At 45.3% G+C, this 16202-nt stretch overlaps 1 protein-coding gene across 1 annotated transcript in view; it reads left to right on the top strand.

The window, feature by feature from the left end:
• The window catches only part of musk (muscle, skeletal, receptor tyrosine kinase), a 148850-nt gene extending 133000 nt beyond the window's left edge, over positions 1-15850 (top strand). The window contains exon 17 of the mRNA XM_078529184.1: positions 12383-15850. Coding sequence (XP_078385310.1) covers positions 12383-13062 — 680 coding nt within the window. The 3' untranslated portion in view covers positions 13063-15850. The remainder of the gene's footprint in view (positions 1-12382) is intronic.
• The last annotated feature ends 352 nt before the right edge of the window (positions 15851-16202 follow it).

The following is a 16202-nucleotide window of genomic DNA, read 5'->3' as shown; positions in this document are numbered from 1 at the left end:
TGACCCTTTACACCCACGGACCAGAACAGGGAAAACCTGCCCTCCAGCCTCTTATGCTTAAATCATGTGAATCTTGATAAAAATTGGGTGCAGCTTTCCCCCTCCCCGAGCTTTAACCAACACCCAAAGCTGGTTCTACTGGCTTTGCTCTCCCGGAGGATTCTATGTGCAAGAGGCAGCAGGAAGCAGAGAAATAAGAGAGGAGGCTTTGCCTGAACTGGAAGTGAGTGAACATTAAGGGGTAGAAAGGGCCAATTTCAGGGACCGGCATCCATGTGTTACAAGAATGCCAAAGAAGCCCGACTCATATTGGTTTGGGCCCGTCTTTATGCTTCTGCAGCCTAAAACAGATGTTCTATCACTTCCCTATGCTAAAGTCCTTGGGTAATATGACTGCCCTGCGTGGATGTTGGGCCTGATCTCTTCAGGTTTCCCAGCTGTGGATGCGGCCTAGCAAGTGATCACCCCTAAAGGTAAGTGCAGTTTGAATGCCTCAAATCCAGCTACCCGAAAACCAATCATGTCCGAATACTGGATGCTTTTATAATCTTCCATATATCAATATTAAGTGAGTAAAATTTTTTATACAAATTACCTGAACAATTCAGCCAGTCCCTGCATTGGCACACCATAGCTCCGGACTAGTTACCAGCTTCCGTGCTTCGCTGGCTGCTCTATCCCGCGCTCCAAGTGACCCCTGACCCCACTTGACCTAAACTGCCCATGGCCTGAACAGTCTAACCCGAAATTGGAAATATCCTATATCCGGCGCAGCCTCGGTCAAGGGTGCCAGGTGTGAGGTACTCTGTTTATACTTTTTTCAAGTTTGGTGTGGAGCCAGGAGAGGTAAGTAGAGCGTTTGGTGTGAACTAGTAGATTGGTACAGAAGTGCAATTTGAAATCGTTCAGTTATTTTCGTAATGAAAACTGAAAAGAGTGGAAATACTCAGCAGATGAGTAGGCATCAATAGGGAGAGGAACAGAGTTAACAGGTTTAGACTCTTCCCTTTGGGTCAGGACCCTGACATTAAGGTCAAATGGGAGTCACAACTGCCAACTGGGCGGGAAACAGTCTTTTGAGAGTGATTTTCCCCAATCTGGCCAATTAATGACCAGAGGGTGGACTCTCTCGAAGCAGGGGGACCCATAGGAACTGCAACCTTCAGTTCAGGTGAGAGAGAGAGAGAGAGAGAAAGAGAGAGAGAGAACACCAGCACCTGCATTTTGAGGCATCCTCTCTCCAACTTCTTACACTACTAAATTTTAAAATATCTTCAGCACCTGAGCCACCATTGTCAGGGGATGAGGTAAGGGGTCTGGTCCCTCCAGAGGGCAGCCTATGGCACAGCAATCTCTCACAATCAGATATGTGATAATGACACAATCACTTGTTTTTGTGATGTTCATTAAGGGATAAATATTGGCCAGGACACAGGAGATAGCTCCCTTGCTCTTCTTCAAAATGGTACCATGGGATCTTTTACATCCACGTGAGAGGGCAGATTAAAGTTTAGCATCACATTTGAAAGACAGCACCTCTGACAGTGCAACACTCCCTCACTAATACACTGGAGCGTCAGCATTGGTTTTGTGCTTAAGCGAGATTTGAACCCAACACCTTGTGACTCGGAGGCAAGAGTGCTATCAACCATTAGGCACAGCAGATGATGATAGTGATAGCGCAGAGAGAAGCCACAAGCAGCACCATGTACCTTGGAGAAAGTGGTTACCTGAAGGAAGAAATAATTAGGTGAAGAAATAGCAACAGTTATTTACGAGGTATTCTACCATCAAAAGGATCGGTACCCTTTTCGGTAGTCACCACCAGGAGTGATGCTGTGTTGCCTCCCTGGCATCAGATAAGGGACATAGCTGCATGGATGAAGGTTTTGGAGAAAGGATCATAAGCTGTGTGAAATTGTGATTCACTTTTGCACCAATGGGTTAGGGCAGCATGTAAAGGGTATTTGGGAATCTACCAATATCCACAGAGAATGGAAATAGAACAGTAGAGGAGGATCCAAAGTCTTCTCTTAGGCAGTCCCTTGGGATTGGAATTGGGGTTGACTTGTACCCACTCGGATTCGATGGGTTCTGAGATTGCTGATCAGTCCAATGTGTGATCTGCAGACTCTGCCAGAGGTGGTGTTTGAAGGGTTGGATACCTGGGTTGTTTGGAGATTTTTTTTGTGCTCCCTCCAACGCCGTGACTTCACCTCCTCACGTTCCTGACGAAGTCTCTCGATGTGTTCGGTGCCTACCCGAATGAGCCTTCACCATTTTGGTCGGTCACAAGCCAGTCAGTGGGGATGTTTGACCTCTTCGAAGATGCTTTGAGGACATCCTTAAAGCATTTCCGCTGTCCTCCTGAGAGTGTCCTGCCTGGACCAAGTTCCGAATAGAGCAGTTGCTTTGGGAGCCTGGGGTCAGTCGTACAAAAGACATGTCCCGCCTAGCTAATTGAGTGATTAGTGCCTTGATGCTGGGCAGGTCAGTTTGGGAGAGGACACTGCTGTTGAACCATCTTCCTTGCCGCCTGGCTTGGAGGATCTTGCTGGTGGTACTTCTCCAGTGCTTTGAGGTGCCTACTGTAGGTTGTCCAAGTCTCCAAAGCACATGGGAGCACGGGGATCACTGCTGCCTGGTAAACCATGACTTTAGTCCCAAATTCAAAGTAATTTAGCAGGGAGGGGAGCGAGTATTAGAGTAATCTGGGGAAGGGGTTGGAGATAAGTATAAAGAAGGGGAAAAGCAGTTGAAATGATAAGCTGAAGGGGATGCAGAAAGTGACATACCTTAGCGAAGGTTGGAAATAGAATAAGAAATGGGTTAGAGTTAAATAGAGGCAAAAAGAAAGGAGAGGGAGTGATGTTGAATATGACTAGGCAAGAGTTATATTGCATATTTTCATATATATGAAGTATTAGGAATTGATGTTAGTGAATTAGAGACAATCTGTGGTGCCCTACCAAAATCACACTTCTCCTGAGCTCAGGTATTCAGTGTCAACAACAAGGGACAATGAGGCCAAAATTAGTGAAGTCGAAACCTGTCCTCATAATCTTCGTCTTCAGCAACTGAAAACCTAACTGATATTTTTCACCATTCCTCCTTGGCTAGAGAAACTGAGAACTATAGAATGTCAGGATCAAGATTAGTTGAGAACAATTAACTCAGCACATTGTGGGAGACAAACTGGGAGCTACCTGGTCTGCATGTTACAACAGCACACTACAGGATACATTAACTAACAACAGCTTATGCCTGGAACAAGAAAAAAAGCTCATAGGATCATCGCAGGTTGGCCAGAAAATGCTCAACTTTGAAAAGTTTCATTTCTGAACATTGCCAGTCACTCACATTTCCCTTGGTTAGTTTATAGCAGAATGATACAGCACAGGAGGAGGCCATTTGGTCCATTGTGGCTGTGCCAGTTCTTTGAAAGAACTATTAAATTAGTTCCCCCATTGCTCTTTCCCCATAACTGTATCTTTTTCCTTTTCACATATTTATCCAATTTCCTCTTCTGAATCAGCTTCCATTGTCCTTTCAGATAGTGCATTCCAGGTCGTAGCTTAAAAACTTTTAAGAAACAAATTCTCATCTCCCCTCTGGTTCTTTTGTCAATTGTTATAGGTATCAGGGGATAAACACAGAGTGTTGTCATTGTGAGGGATGACCATAGGGGGGGTGTGGCGTAGTGGTATTGTCGCTGGACTATTAATCCAGAGACCCAGGGTAATGCTCCGGATTTGAATCCCACTATGTGGTGAAATTTGAGTTCAATAAAAATCTGGAATTTGGCATTGTCAGTTCTTGTAAAAACCCATCTGGTTCACTGATGTCCTTTAGGGAAGAAAATCTGCCATCCTTAACCAGTCTGGCCTACGTATGACTCCAGACCCACAGCAATATAGTTGACTCTTAAAATGCCACTCAGTTCTCAAGGGCAATTAGGGATGGGCAATAAATGCTGGCATAGCCAGCGAAGCCCACATCCCGTGAATGAATAAAAATCTTGAATAGGCTCCACGGCAGAAAGGTTTCATTTTGTCTTCCCCTCAGCTCGATTAACAGATTTTCACGTGGTGGAATCTTAACCTCGCTAAGCAGCCTCAAAATAGAGCTTTTAAACCGAGGGTGATTTTAACTTCAGTTAGAGTAGCCATGACATTTCTAGAGATAAACAAGACAAACACTTATGGAGCAGCTGCCAAGTGAAAGCGGACGATAAGAATATTTTTCCAATGTTGCACTTCAGTGCATTAGTCTCGTGCTCTCAGACAGCCGTAAGTGAAAGTTGGAGTGCCTCACTCCTTCCAAACAGCTTTCCTTCAGCAATCAGGGCTTCAAACCACGTGATCCATTGATAAACCCACCTCCCGAGGAAATGGCCGCTTGAGGGGCAAGCGACTGGTTTCAGTCAGCCTAGCGTCGGGCAACTAGGGTCAAACATACCCCTGGGAGGTTTCATCACATTGTCTCCCGTCTCTAACTGTCCTGCCCTCAAACCCCATTTGGTCGCCCGACACATCCGTCATTACAGTGCCTCAACTTCCCACGGCCAATCAGAAAGAATAAAACAAAAACCTCTTCACCAACGATTGGACAATTCTTGACTGTCAGTCAAACAGCCTTCTTCCCATCCCTGATATTTCTGTAACTAATAAAAGTGCTCATATGATTTAAAAAAAACATAATTTTCTTTAATGTTGCTATGATTTTTCCCCAGGGTTTCTCACAGCAGTGTCCTGGAGATTAATCCTTTATTTCCTGGAGACTTCAGGACAAATCTAGAGGGGCTGGCAAACCTCAGGAAAGTCAGGGAGGTAATTGGGCAAAAGAAAGCAGGCCCCAGATAGTGTTAAATGGTTTAGTTTGTGTGATTAGAGAAGATTAGAGCAGTGTGTTGGCTGTAATCTGAACATAGACTATTTGTTCCCAAGGTTTTGTCCTGTTCAACTGGTGACAATAACATGTTGCCAGGCAATGTTAAAAAAGACACATGACGATTTGCCTGGCAATCAGGATAGATAATCCCTTGGCTACACACTCATCTAAATACAATCACATTACATTACATCCAGGAAACCGAAGCCTTGAAAAAGAACAGTATCTTCCATTATTTTTAAATGACTGATTATTTGTCTTATCAACAAGACACAAGTACTTGTAGCGAATACCAGCAATGCCAAGCTGTTTACCTTCATTTTTCCATTAGCTCACACTGGGCCCAGGCTCCAGGGCCCCATTTACAGCCCAGCACAGATGATTTCCTCTGGGGTTTACACTGAGAGTTGCCTACCTTCAGTTTATGAGCTGCGAGTTGTTGAATCGCTCGAGGTGCCAATTTTAACTGTTGTATCTGACTCATTTGTCGCTGTGGGTAGCACTCTCACCTCTGAGTCAGGCCCATTCCAGAGACTTAAACCCATAATCCAGGTGGAGATCAAGGGAGTACTGCACTGTTGAAGGTGCCAGTTTTCAGGGGAGATGTTAAACTGAGGCCCTGTCTGCTCCCTCAGGGTTTTTTTTTTCTTCATTGGAAGTGGGCGCGGCTGACTATTGCCCACTCCTAATTACCCTTGTTCTTGTTCGGGGGAATTTAAGAGCCAACCACATTGCTGTGGCTCTGGAGTCACATGTAGGCCAGACCAGATAAGGACGGCAGATTTCCTTCCCTAAAGGTCATTAGTTAACCAGATGGGTTCACAATCAACAATCTTTTCACGATCGTCATCAGACTTTTAATTCCATATTTTTTTTATTGCACTCAAATTCCACCATCTGCCGTGGGAGGATTCGTACCCGGGTGCCCATAGCATTACCCTGGGTCTCTGGAATACTAGTCCAGCGACAATACCACTACGCCATCACCTCCCCCGATGTAAAAGATTCTACGGCACTGTTTCAGAGAAGGACGGTGGGGGGCGTTCCCCCTGGGCCCAATATGGATCCCTCAACCACAGATAAACTGTTTGCTTATTGCATTGTTGTTTGTGGGAGCTCGCTGTGCGCAAATTGGCTGCCATGCTTCTTGCATTACCAGAGTGGCTGCCAATCATCATTGGCATAAAGCACTTTGGCATGACCTGTGGTTTAGAGAAGTGCAAAATGAATGCAAGCTCTTCATTTCTTATTTGTATGTGTTCAATGCAGAAATTGTACATTCCAGTTGCTTCAATTCCCATGGAGGCCATTGGCAATCAGAGCAGGGAGACAGTGGTGTGGTCGTAATGTCACTAGACTAGTAAACCAGACACCCAGGCTAATACCCTGGGGACACGGGTTTGAATCCCACAACAGTGGAATTTGAATTTAATTAATAAATTCGATAGATTATTAAATCTGGAATTGAAAGCTAGTCTCAGGAATGGTGACCATGAAACCATCGCTGATTATCATATGGTTCACTAATGTCCTTCAGGGAAGTAAATCTGCCGTCCTTACCTGGTCTGTCCAGTGGTTGACACTTAACTATCTTCTGTAAGTCCAGTAAGCCACTCAGTTGAAGAGCAATTAGGGATGGGCAACAAATGCTGGCCTTGCCAGTGACACCCATATCCTAAGAAAGAATTAAAAAAAACACCTGTTCACTGGCCTGGGTTTTCCTCCACAATCCCACTCTAAATTAGGCATGACCGTGGTGGAAAACACAGGGACATAGGCAACAAGGCCTCGCTCAGCATTCCCTCCCCAACCTTCATTTCCCTTCCACCTGCCTCCGCCAACCTCGGCTTGGCCAAGAAGGAAAGGGACTCTCCCTTCCAGGCTGGCAATCCATAAACAACAAGGACGGCAATTTGCATTTTTATAGTGCCTTTAATGCAGTAAATCATCCCAAGGCACTTCACAAGAGTGATATCAAACAAAATTTGACACCAAAACTCATATGGAGATATTAGGACATATGACCAAAAAAGTTTGGTCAATGAAGTAGATCTTAAGGAGTGTCTTAAAGGAGGAGAGAGAGAGAGGTGGAGAGGCATCAAGGTTTAAGGAGGGAATTCCAGGGCTTAGGACCAAGGCAGCTAAAGGTACAGCCAAGATAGAGGTGCTGACTTTCTAATGAGGCGTAAAACATATGCCCATTTGCCCTCTCAGGTGGATCCAAAAGATCCCATGGCCTCTATTTCAGGCGAGAGTAGCAGAATTATCCCTGATGTTGTGGGATTCAGCTTTCAATCAACACCTAAAACAACAAAATAGAGGATAGGCAAGAGGTCAGAGGTCCTGGAAGGCTTGTAGGGCTGGAGGAGATTACAGAGGTAAGGAGGTCAGTGCAAGGCCGGGAGGGATTTGTAGACACGAGTGAGAATTTTAAAATCAAGGCTTTGCCGGACCAGGAGCCAATGTAGGTTAGCGAGCGCAGAGGTGATGGGTGAGTGGGACTTAGTATGAGTTAGGATACAGGGAGCAGAGTTTTAAAGGTGAGGCGAGAGTGACTGCTCTTGACATCAAGGCCGCATTTGACTGAGTGTGGAATCAGGGAGCCCTAGCAAAACTAGAGTCAATGGGAATCAGGGGGAAAGCTCTCCACTGGTTGGAGCATACCTAGCACGAAGGAAGATGGTTGTGGTTGTTGGAGGTCAATCATCTCAGTTCCAGGACATCACTGCAGGATTTCCTCAGGATAGTGTCCTCAGCCCAACCATCTTCAGCTGCTTCATCAATGACCTTCCTTCCATCATAAGGTCAGAAATGAGGATGTTCGCTGATGAATGATGCTGAACATTGTGCATTCGTGACTCCTCAGATACTGAAGGAGTCCCATATCCAAATGCTGCAAGACCTGAACAGTATCTAGGCTTGGGCTGAGAAGTGGCAAGTAACATTCGCACCACACAAGTGCCAGGCAATGACCATCTCCAACAAGAGAGAATCTAACCATCACCCCTTGACATTTGATGGCATTACCATCACTAAATCCCCCACTATCAACATCCTGGAGGTTACCATTGACCAGAAACTGAACTGGGCCAGCCATATAAATATTCTGGCTAAAAGAGCAGGTCAGGGGCTAGGAATCCTGCAGCGAATAACTCACCTCCTGACTCCCCAAAGCCTGTCCACCATCTACAAGGCACAAGTCAGGAGTGTGATGGAATACTCTCCATTTGCCTGGATGAGTACAGCTCCCACAACACTCAAGAAGCTTGACACCATCCAGGACAAAGCAGCCACTTGATTGGCAGCCCACCCATAAACATTCACTCCCACCACCACCGACACACAGTAGCAGCAGTGTGTACCATCTACAAGATGAACTGCAGGAATTCACCAAGGCTCCTTAGACAGCACCTTCCAAACCCACGACCACTACCATCTAGAAGGACAAGGGCAGCAGACACATGGGAACACCACCACCTGGAAGTTCCCCTCCAAGCCACTCACCATCCTGACTTGCAAATATATCGCCATTCCTTCACTGTTGCTGGGTCAAAATCCTGGAATTCCTTCCCTAACAGTACTGTGGGTGTACCTACACCACATGGACTCCAGCGGTTCAAGAAGGCAGCTCACCCCCACCTTCTCAAGAGTGATTCAGGATGGGTAATAAACGCTGGCCTAGTCATTGAAGCCCACATCCCATGAATGCATTTTTTTTAAAATGAGCTCAATTTACGTAGGGTGGAAGATGAAAAGCCAGCCAGGAGAGCATTAGAATAGTCAATGCCAGAAGTAACAAAGGCCTAGACCAGGGTTTTAGCAGCAGGCTGGGGGGAGGGGAGAGGGGATGTGGTGGGGGGAGTAGTTGGGTGGTGCTGGTGAGGGGTGGTGCTGGTGGGGGGGTGTTGGTGGGGGGAGGGGTGGTGTTGGTGAGGGGAGGGGGGAGTTGGTGGGGGGAGTAGAGGGGTGGTGCTGGTGGGGGGATGTTGGTGGGTGGGGGGGGGGTTGGTGGGGGGAGTAGTGGGGTGGTGCTGGTGGGGGGGTGTTGGTGGGGGGAGGGGGGTTGGTGGGTGGAGTAGTGGGGTGGTGCTGGTGGGGGGGTGTTGGTGGGGGGAGGGGGGATTGGTGGGGGGAGCAGTGGGGTGGTGCTGGTGGGGGGATGTTGGTGGGGGGAGCAGTAGGGTGGGGGGAGGGGGGGGTTGGTGGGGGGAGGGGGAGTTGGTGGTGGCGGCAGAAGCTGGCAGGCTGCTGATATCCCAACTTCCTGCCCTTGCCACTGCTGCCCCAGCCTCCCCCCACCCCCAGGAACTTCTAGGCTCCCATTTGATCTTCAGAGCCCTGCGATCCCTTTCTGCTGGACTCTAAACTTTTAAGTGGACCTCAGGAGATCCCAAAGCCCAAAGTGCAATTAAAATGATTAAGATGTTAAAAGCATAATTTACTGGACAGCATAGATTCCATGTTTACAGTAACAGTACCACTGAGCCCATTCTAATCTTGATTAAAAGTGCACAGAAATCACATTTTCAAAGAAAACAAATCTTCAATGTTACATAGAATCACATCACATACAACGTACAGCACAGAAACAGGCCATTCAGTCCAACAAATTTATGCCAGTGTTAATGCTGCACATGGGCCTTCTCATCTCACCCTATCAGTAAATCATGCTATTCCTTTCTCCCTCATATACTTATCCAGCTTCCCCATCAATGTATCTGTGCTATTCTGCACATACACTTGCTGTGAAAAGGCAAAAGACCTGCATTTATAAAGCACCTTTCACAACCTCCGGCATTCTAATGCTCTTTAAGATCAATTAAATACTTTTTGAGGTGTAGTCACTGTCACAATGTAGCAAAGTCAGCAGCCAATTTGCACACAGCAAGCTCCCGCAAACAACAATGTGATAACCAGATAATCTATTGCAGTGATGTTGAATTGAGGGATAAATACTGCCCAGGACACGAGGGAGAACTCCGTTGCTCAAGTGCCGTTGGGATATTTCCTACCTGAAGGGGGCAAACAGGGGCTCAATTTAAAATCTCCTCCCAAACTCAGAACCTCTGAAAGTGCAGCACTCCCTCAGTACTGCACAGGACTATCAGCCTGGATTTTATGCTTTACTCCCTGAAGCAGGACTTGAACCCACAACATTTTTTTTCACCCTTGGGGCAAGAATGTTACATGGGCTGTGGTCTCTATAGTCTCAACAGTTCCTGGGTATAGAAGAATTTCTGGAATTCCTTATTGGATTTACTGTTGACTATCTTCTACATACCTTGTTTTGAACTCCACCACAAACGTAACCAAATAAGTTTTACAAACATTGCTTTTCAGGCTTAATAACCCTTGGTATTAATGTGCCTGATGAGTCATTTTTCCAAAGCATTCTCATTCAATATGAAAAGCATTAAGCAAAAAAAAATAATTGGAATGCACTGGGGTGCATTAATGAAAACCATCTGAATAATTATCCAATTAAACAAGTTCAAATGGACGTGGTTGATAACGAATGTAATGCACTCTTGGATTCTATTTATAGCCTGTGATGCGCAAGTGTTTATTCAACAGAAAATGTACCAAATAAATGACAATGAGAAAAGAGACAGGATTCGCACAGAGTGCAGAATACTCCGGGAGTCTCCAGTTGGATTCTGTCAGCAAACTAAAAACTAGCCAAGCTTTAGGACCTGATTCAAAAAGTTAAGCTCATGCAGTCCCAGACGGGGTTATTCAGAAGCACACCCCCCACCCACCCCCAAACCCTCCCCTCCCCCACAATCACCCACCCCAATGTCACGGGACAGGGTCAAGTTTCACACATTTACCAATCTGAACCCCTCCCAACACCCCAATGGGCAGCAGAGGAACAGGGAGGAGGAGGAGGAGGGCTAAACTCCCCCCACCCCACTTCACTGAATTCGTAGCCATTCAATTTTGGCAAACCATAATAGACAAACAAAAACATTATTTTTTGCAATAATCCATCTTTTTGCTGAAGCGAGTAAGAATACAGTTGTAAAAATAAATATCTGTGCACGAGTTTGTTTTCAGAACCTTGCACTTTTGCTTGGTGGTCTTTCAGGTTCTGAACAATGAATGAAAATTTTGAAAGATGACTCAACCGTCAGGCAACCTAATACTTAGAGATACATTGGGATAATCCAACGTGCTTTACAAGAGCATTGTTAAACAATATTAGACACTGAGACACATTCGGACATATTAGGGCATATTGATATAGGAATTGAGGGATAAATATTGCCCAGGACACGAGGGAGAACTCCGTTGCTCAAGTGCCGTTGGGATATTTCCCACCTGAAGGGGGCAAACAGGAGCTCAATTTAAAATCTCCTCCCAAAGACAGAACCTCTGACAGTGCAGCACTCCCTCAGTACTGCACAGGAGTATCGGCCTGGGTTTTATGCTTTACTCCCTGAAGCGGGACTTGAACCCACAACATAGAATCCAAGAGTGCATTACATTCGTTATCAACCACGTGCATTTGAACTTGTTTAATTGGATAATTATTCCGATGGTTTTCATTAATGCACCCCAGTGCATTCCAATTATTTTTTTTTGCTTAATGCTTTCAATATTGAATGAGAATGCTTTGGAAAAATGACTCATCAGGCACATTTACACCAAGGGTTATTAAGCCTGAAAAGCAATGTTTGTAAAACTTATTTGGTTACGTTTGTGGGGGAGTCCAAAACAAGGTATGTAGAAGATAGTCAACAGTAAATCTAATAAGGAATTCCAGAAATTCTTCTACACCCAGGGACTGGTGAGACTATAGAGACCACAACCCATGTAACATTCTTGCCCATAGGGCATATCAAGGCCTCAAAGCTTGACTAAAAACATAGGTTTTAAAGGAGCATCCCAAAGCGGGAGCCAGAGGTAGTGAGGTGGAAAGTGTCTTGTTTCTTTGATGCACACAGGCTGTGGACATAGTAGCTGAGCTAACTTTATTGATAGCACATTTTCCTAACGTGAACACATAGCTACAGTCTCTGAACTCGATCAAGACAGGCTCCAACCTGTGCTATCTGACCTTCAGCCCCCAGGTTAGGTGACCCCATATATCACAGAGTACTGTATAGTATCTAATACTGGAGTCCACTACCACAATCAGCTATTATCACAACAGAAAGGTTCAAAGGAGGGAATTCCAGATCTTGGGGTCCAGGCAACTGAAAGCCTGGCCATCAATGATGGAGCGATTAAAAATCAGGAACACGGAAGAGCTTAGAATTGGAGCGCAGAGATCATGGAGTGACTTGGGAAAAAAGGGATGATAATTTTGAAATTGAAGTGTTGCCGACCAGAAGCCAACGTAGGTCAGCGAATACAGAGGGTGATGAGTGAATAGGACTCAATGCTAGTTAGGACGCAGCACAGAGTTTTATATGAGATCAAGTTTACGTAGAGGGTGCACTTGCTGCCACTGTTATATTTAAGAGGCATTTCTTTTCTCTTTCTGCAGGAGTGTGCGCCATTGGAAAGCCAATGTGCCTGCTCTTCGAGTACATGGCCTATGGAGACCTCAACGAGTATTTACGCACGAGGTCAGCCATTAATGTCCGCGCCTTGAGCCAGGCCAGTTGTCCTCAGTGGAGTGTGGGCTCAGGCGACCTTATTCCCCTCAGCTGTACCGACCAACTTAACATTGCGAAACAGATCTCAGCGGGCATGACCTACCTGTCTGAGCGCAAGTTCGTTCATCGGGACCTGGCCACACGCAACTGTTTGGTTGGTGAGCACCTGGTGGTAAAGATTGCTGACTTTGGCCTCTCCAGGAACATCTACTCTGCAGACTACTACAAAGCTAATGAGAACGATGCCATCCCCATCCGGTGGATGCCGCCCGAATCCATATTCTTCAACCGTTACACAACCGAATCTGACGTCTGGGCTTACGGCGTGGTCCTTTGGGAGATCTTCTCCTCTGGCATGCAGCCCTACTACGGCATGGCCCACGAGGAGGTGATTTACTACGTCCGAGATGGGAACATCCTCTCGTGCCCCGAGAACTGCCCGCCGGAGCTGTACAATTTGATGCGCCTCTGCTGGAGCAACATGCCATCCGACAGGCCGAGCTTCGCCAGCATCCATCGCATTCTGGAGCGCATGCACGAGAGAATGATGGTCTCAGTGCCCGTGTGATCCACCCCCAAAGCCCCTGTAGCTCTGTGTACCTCCACATACTGGCCTCCCTGTGAGAATGGCGAGCACCCCATTGACTGGCATGGTTGACGTGGGCAGCAGAAATGGAGATCCTTGATGGCACACAACGTGCCATCTGAATACACCGCCACCAACGGTTATCATCATATAGATCTCCATTTCTGATATCTGGGTCCTTATGCTTTATCTAGATAACCCACGATCGGGTAGCATTGTGAAGACACCAACCCTCATGTTTTTCAGTCATGAACCCTTTTGTGAATTATAATGGGATTTTATTAGTGATATATGACAACATATTGTGAGGGGTTTTGATAGAGTAGATAAAGGGAAACTTTTTCCACTGGCAGGATGGTCACTAACCAGTGGACACAGATTTGGTAAAGCAAAATAAGCAGGAAATTCAATTTTTTTTTTTAAACACAGTGAATTGTTATGACCTGGGAATGCACCAACCAAAAGGGCAGAGGAATCAGATTCAACAGTCACTTCCAAAAGGAAATTGGATGTATCATTGAAAAGCAGAGATTTGTAGGGATTCAGAGAGGGTGCAATGGGGAGTGGGGCTAATTGGATAGCTGGCACAGGAAAGATGGGCAGAATGGCCTTCTTCTCTGTTGTCTGATTTTACGATTCTGTTACCAAGACAGACTTTATCACAAAGCAGAAATATTTTCATCATTTAGTACAGATGAGATTTCTTTTTTTCAAAAACGTCATGCTGTGCTGATGGTTTTTCTTACTGAGGAATATGTATTGTTGTAAAAATGTAATTATGTAGGTGAACTTCAATAGACGTCGGTCGAAAACCTGGGTCCATCAACAGAGAGATGGCCACATGTCCTTAACTGTGGACAGATCCATGCTGCTGAAACTTTTGTTTTACTGGGCAAACAAGAGTATTGGATAATCCAGCTGAAAATCTGGCTTAACTATCACACAAAGAGTAAGGCAGATGACCAATATTGTGAATTCTGGTGAAAAAACTCCTCTGCTTCTCTCCAGTGATGTTGACCAGCGAGTCACAAAATTTCTTCAGGCATCAGCAGCAGTTGAGGTAACTATTGAACATCTCTACCCGTCCTGCAACTAACACTCTCCGGCCTATTTACTCGGGCTGTTTGTAACCGAGTAAGGATTTGTTCTGAGGAGCCTTGTGCTGAGGCTGAACCACTTTTGGATTCCTTTTGTTCCCTCCCCCTTCACTTTCTTTTCTCCCCACCTGAAGCAGTCCCTGGGAAGTGCTGGTGATTTTCGAGTTCTGATTATACTGAATCAGATGTCACCCCAGCCCTTCACGGATCCTACAAACCAAACCTCTTAGCCAACAGCCAGCACGCTTTCCAAAGAATGAATGGGTATAATGCAATGCACAACACTTCAGCTTTACCTTCTGTACAGCAGCGCTGTGTTTAAGCAAAATGAAAAATAAAAATCAATCTGATGGAAATTCCATTTCTCAATGAAGCATTGTCAACACAGAAGAGCTTAGGTTTCGAGAAAGTCACAAAGGAATCCCACAACTCAACAGTTCCCATTGATCCCAGCCATGAATAGTTATATTTTTTTGTGGCTGCTACAGTTAGCATGAAAGGCCTTCTTGCATGAAAATACCACAGACTGTTACAGAGCAGAATGTGTGGGTGAACGTCGAAATATCCTCTACAAACGCGGCAGTTCTGTTGAACATAACAGTACTGAAGGGGCTGAGTCCCAACTGCAGGCTAACCATCAACCGGCTGTACAAGACAAGCTCGATAAATTAAGCTGGCAATTAGTAAAATGATAAGCTTTTTAAGACTCTTGACAACATGGTGATCATGTTATTGGTGCAGTCTGTATCTTGTTAGGCAGATTCCTGTGCCATTTTTGTGAGTGAGAGTTTGATGCTCTAATTCAAAGTTGTTTTGGGGAGCAAGGCAAAAATGGTGCATGCGCCAGAGCACTCCACACTTTCTATTGCGCTGTGGCACAATGACGAAACTGTGCCAAGTTCAGATTACATTTTCCACCCTACGTCCTCTGCTGTATGGAGGCAATTATTTCAGGGTGTCTTTTTGTCTCACCACAAGTCCTTGATATGTTGTCTTAGGACCTTAAGTTGCCTGAGAGGTTGGGGAGGAGGGGGGGAGTCATGGACATTATATTTATTTCCAGGGTTTTGTTTTATTTTCCTGAGTATGTTATGTGTTTTATATATATATATTTTTTAATTCCCACATAATGTCACCCCATTATTGCAGGTCTAAATGGAGATGATTGGTTAATTTTTCCCCATCAGTCATGCTTGGAGACCGCACTGCTGCAAGTGACAGGGATTGATTTTATGCTTAGAATTTGTATTTTGTAACCAGCCTCCACTGATTGCATCTTTTTCTGGAGAAATAATCACTTTGTATTATGCAACAATCCTCCGTTCACTGCACTGTGCTGGAGAAATAATCAATTTGTATTTTGTAATTATCCTCCACTATTTACATTAGGCTGGAAAAATAACCACTTTGTATTATGCAACTATCCTCCACCCACTGCTGGAGAAATAACCAATTTATATCATGTAACTAATTCTCCAGGAAAATGCAGTCAGTGGAGGATAGTCAATTTGTATGACACTACCATTCTCCATTCACTGCATCTTTGGTGGAGAAATAATCTTGCTTTTATCGGGAGGTGTTGCTGGAGTTTTGGTCCATGAGCTTTGTGTGCTGCAGACTCTTTTTAAATAGACTCTTTAAAAAAGCTCTTTAAATGCACTTTCCTTGCCCTAGGTCCTGCCCTGCTTCCAACTCATTAGCTGATGCAGTGATGCCAATACAAGCTCTTTAGAAACAAGCAATTTTTCCAATGGGGAGTTTTAGGGTGCATTGAGACTGAAGCTTTAGAGTTGGGGCCAAGTGACTTCTGCTAAATTGAACTGGCACTGGAAGTCAGAGCACACGATTATGTGAAGATGCAAGCAATGATGGAATAAGATAAGAATCGCTGGTCAATCTAGCCTGTATCTCTCAATTGCGATACCTTGCCTATCTTGTGCACAAGCTTGACTCTGGATTGTAATGGAGTGGGACTCAGAAAAGGAAGTCTTGTACTGCTTAGGTTTGACACCACACAGTGTGAGA

This window comes from Cetorhinus maximus, chromosome 2 (genome assembly GCF_964194155.1).
Source record: "Cetorhinus maximus chromosome 2, sCetMax3.hap1.1, whole genome shotgun sequence".
Classification (NCBI taxonomy): domain Eukaryota; kingdom Metazoa; phylum Chordata; class Chondrichthyes; order Lamniformes; family Cetorhinidae; genus Cetorhinus; species Cetorhinus maximus.
The sequence above is the reverse complement of the archived record's forward strand: the minus strand, read 5'-3'. Positions and strand labels throughout refer to the sequence as shown.